Source organism: Carassius carassius, chromosome 7 (assembly GCF_963082965.1).
Source record: "Carassius carassius chromosome 7, fCarCar2.1, whole genome shotgun sequence".
NCBI lineage: Eukaryota > Metazoa > Chordata > Actinopteri > Cypriniformes > Cyprinidae > Carassius > Carassius carassius.
The window spans coordinates 37427956-37432564 of record NC_081761.1 but is presented as its reverse complement, the minus strand read 5'-3'; the positions used below and the strand labels follow the sequence as shown (position 1 = coordinate 37432564).

The 4609-nt window shown below is 37.7% G+C and overlaps 1 protein-coding gene across 1 annotated transcript in view; it reads left to right on the top strand.

Annotated features, from left to right (window-relative positions):
* Positions 1-2967, top strand: part of LOC132144282 (procollagen galactosyltransferase 1) — a 15360-nt gene extending 12393 nt beyond the window's left edge. The window contains exons 6-8 of the mRNA XM_059555062.1: positions 771-898; positions 995-1201; positions 1904-2967. Of these exons, the coding sequence (XP_059411045.1) occupies positions 771-898; positions 995-1201; positions 1904-2171 (603 nt within the window). The 3' untranslated portion in view covers positions 2172-2967. The remainder of the gene's footprint in view (positions 1-770; positions 899-994; positions 1202-1903) is intronic.
* Positions 2968-4609: the final 1642 nt, after the last annotated feature.

Sequence of the window (4609 nt, the reverse complement as noted above, 5' to 3'; positions counted from 1 at the left end):
TTGTCCACACTCTTTATTTAAAATGTTAAATGTCCATGTAAATATTATTTAATTAATTTTAAACTATTTTATGTAGCCTTAAGTGGTTCAGAATTAAGTAAACATTTTTCAAAGTAATTATTCTGTAGTAAACAGTGAGTTATAAATGATTACAAAACATTCAAAACTGATACAAATGAAGAGAGTGCTTGAAGCTGAACATATCCATCGAGTAAATTGATTCAGATTATACAGAAATAATGAATTGTTTAGAAAATATTTATAAACAAAATAATACAATGTGTAAAATTCCACAAAAAGTTTGATTAAGTTTTAATGTAGACTTTAGAAAAATAAACAATAGTGTTTTTTATAATATTTGAATATATTTTATTAATAAATAATGTTTTTGTTTTTTTAAGGAAATATTCAAATATATATTTTAAATATCTTATGGCAATGTGTTAACTAAATGCTTTACTATTGTTAAAAGGAATAATTTGATATATATATATATATATATATATATATGGAGCAACTAGAGGTTAAGTGTCTTGCTCAGGGACACATTGGTGTCTCACAGTGGATTCGAACCCGGGTCTCTCACACCAAAGGCGTGTGTCTTATCCACTGCGCCAACACCACCCCACATATATAATTTTTCCAAGCACACACACATTTTATTTTAAATAAAATGAAATAGTGTTTTTTTTATGGTATATTAACTGATGGAAATGTCTTTACTCAGTCTGTGTGCATCAGTGTGTGTTTCTCTCTTGGTTCTGTGTTAGATTGTGGATCGAGGGCTGAAGGCGTCTCTGCTGATCGAGGACGACCTGCGCTTTGAGGTTTTCTTTAAGCGTCGTCTGCAGAATCTGATGGAGGAGATCGAGTCTCAGCGGCTGGACTGGGATTTGATGTGAGTGAAGGAGTGTGTGTGTGTGTGTGTGTGTGTGTGTAGAGCGTCCTCTGCTGGACTCCTGACTCCAGCTGTCTGTCTCTGTCTCTGTCTCAGATACATCGGCCGCAAGCGGATGCAGGTGGACCGGCCGGAGAAATCTGTGCCCAGAATACACAACCTGGTGGAGGCGGATTACTCGTACTGGACGCTGGGATACATGATCTCCCTGCACGGCGCTCAGAAGCTGCTGCGGGCCGAACCGCTCCGAAACATGCTGCCGGTGGATGAGTTTCTGCCCGTCATGTACAACAAACACCCCATGTGAGAGAAGAGCTATCTCTACATATAGCCCTATCATTATCCCTAGTGTTCGCTTTGTCTGCTTCTATTTATTGTTCGTTCATTCATTCAGTGTAATGTTTTATCCTTCCGATCAGATACAAAAATATTTTATTATCTGCTATTGTGCAAAAGTCTCATATGAGCCATCAAATAACACACAATCTAATTAAACATCACAAAAATCACATAATAAACCTAAAACAAAATTGTGGAAAAAGAATGTATATTAAAAAAAAAAATCATAGTTTTTATAATTAATTATTGATAAGTTTGTGATAATAAACATAACAATGCTAATAAATAAGAAAATATATATTGTTAAAAATTTATTGTTATTTTTATTACTTGTGATGATGATGATAATAATAAATAACTATCCATTGACATTATTATAAATATTTTATATAATTCAATTTAGTTGGCATTTTTATTGATGGTCATAGTCATCACATTAAATGATTATTATTGATAATAATAATCATATTTATTTAAAATGAATACATTTTTAATTATGGTAATACAAATATAATATTTTTTTATATTTTGATTATTATTAATATTAACAGTTTATTGTTATTTTTAAATATAAAATGACTAATAATATTTTGTGCAAGTTATTAGGAAAAATCATTGTTTTATTGAAGCAGCATAACTAAAGTGGTTTGGTCTCTGTCTGTGCAGCGAGGACTACATGTCTCACTTCGAGCGGCGGGATCTGCGAGCGTTTTCGGCCGAGCCTCTGCTGGTTTACCCCACGCACTACACGGGCGACGAGGGCTACATCAGTGACACGGAGACCTCCAGCGTCTGGGACAACGAGACGGTCCTCACCGACTGGGACCGGGCGCGATCACGCAAGAGCAGCGAGCAGGAGGAGCTCAGCAGCGGGGCACAGAACTCAGACGTGCTTCAGTCTCCGCTGGACAGCACGGCCCGAGACGAGCTCTGAAACACTCGGACAAACTGCACACTCACGTCATCGAGGACAAGTGTTCATCAGATGCCACACTTCACCATCTACTTCAGATACTCCCTGATGATTTCCATGAAATGCTTGACTGGATGCAGGAATAGTAGAAATGATGCTAGTTACAGTTGAGGTCAAAAGTTTACAACCGGTTTTAGTTTTTAGTTTAGTTTTAACCTGATCTGATGGGTCTAGTTTAACGCTTGTCAGGAGTCCTGGCCGGTCCTTTGTGCTTCAGTTAAATTTGTTTGATTTTTAACATTTCATTCCTTTATTAGTTCACTTTGAACATGATTTAAGTGAGCGTAGACTTTTGCTTTGTACGTAAAGCTGTTGTTAAGCGTCCCATATTAAGGTCAGAATCAGATCGGCGTGTGTTTATCTGATAGTTTGCTTGCAGACGACTAATTTATTGCTTGTTGAGCTTGTTCGTAGTCTTCGATGTCAGTATTAACACAGAGCCGTCGGATCTGTTACCCCTGATGTGAACCGCACAGAAGTGTTTTACCTTTGTTTTTTTTCTTTCAGTTGCCATAAGAGATTTGTATGGGAAATAGTTACCAATTAAAATGAATCCATTTTAAAGCTAGCAAACGAATGCTTGTGTGGCAAACTAATGTTTACATGATGCTTAATGTGCTAACTCAAGAAATGGATGTTGTAATATTTAGTGAAATGAGATGAGTGAACATTGACTTTTTTATGTATCAATCCTTTCTGTTGCTTTCATCCTGAATGTGCCTTTTATACCAAAGAATAAAGAATGTTTCTTAAAGTCCGATGCTGTTGATCCAGTCTGATTTTCTGAGGCGTCTGCTGTGGTATACTGGTGCAGTGAATGGGTGCCGTCAAAATGAGAGTACAAACAGCTGATAAAAACATCACAGTAATCCATACCACTCCATTCACATCAGTGAATGTTTGAAAAAGAGAAAAGCTGCCTTTGTAAGAAAAAAAGACATTTATTTAGACGTGGTAACTTGCTTCCAGCTAGAATATGAGTCCATAATCCATAATAACACAACAAAAAATCCATCTCCAGCTGTCTCTCAGATCAAAATCCACTCACATATTTGTTTTGGCTCATTTCGGTGCTTGATCTGTGCAGGCTTCTTTCCTTCATTCATGAGATGACTTTTTCACTGGAGAAAGTTGATGGATAGACAGATTACGGCATAACAAGTCATTAACTAATGGACTGGAGTGGTGTGGATTACTTGTGGATTATTGTAATGTTTTTATCAGCTGTTTGGACTGAAGGCACCCAGTGGTTAGAGAGTTTGACTCCTAACCCTGGGGTTGTGGGTTCGAGTCTCAGGCCGGCAATACCACGACTGGGGTGCCCTTGAGAAAGGCACTGAACCCACAACTGCTCCCTGGGTGCCACAGCATAAATGATGCCCACTGCTCCAGGTGTGTGTTCACGGTGTGTGTGTGTTCACTGCTATGTGTGTGTGTGCACTTTGGATGGGTTAAATGCAGAGCACAGATTCTGAGTATGGGTCACCATACTTGGCTGAATGTCACACCCACTACGAGTGAGTACATTTACAACAAAACTTCATTTTCAAACTATTCCTTTAAAATGTACACTCTATGACAGAAACTTGAAAGCTCATGTTCTCACTCGGGTGAAATAAGATCTCCCTCTCATTATTGGATTAAGGCCTTGGTGTATTTTCAGCCAAGGTTTATGGGATTTCAGGCAAATTTATATGGTCATAATACTTCCAGACAGCAAAACAATATTTTCATGATTAGAGAAAAACCAAACTTAATACTTGAAACTTGGCCATGTGTTTGCATGCTTTGCTTATGGTAATTAGCTTAAGTAATATCAGCATCGTTTTGATGAAACACCTGCGGAAGACTTTTAGTGCTAAACCTCTCTCAACAAGCACTGACAGAAGGATATGAGACTGTGGGTTTAACCCTGTAATCTATGTGAACGCTGCATGTGGTGAACACAGCGATTCTGAGGACAGCGGCACTTCGTTACTGAAGTTCGTAGAATAAATTGTAATAAATTTGTTTTTAGGCGGTTGTTAGATGCGGCTCTACACATGTACACAGTTATGTCTGTGCAATGCATTAGCCTAATTCTATTATGGACCTTGTGTGCCTCGTCCAGATTTTTTTACATTTCAAACGAGACTCATGTTTTGCAAACGTTTTGCAAATGTTCTAATCAAGTAAATACATTACTTTTGAATGCCCAAATGTCCCACTGGGCAAAGTTACGTCCAGTGGACGTCTTTTTATGTCTTTGCAGACGTTGAAAGGACGTCCACTGAGGAGCCAGAATGAAAGTTTTTATGACGTCTTTTTTGACGTCTTCTGTACGTCCGATTTAGACGTTCACAGAACCTCCTTACAAGGTTAAAAACTAGTTCAAAAGTGGTCAGTGGAAATATTTTCAA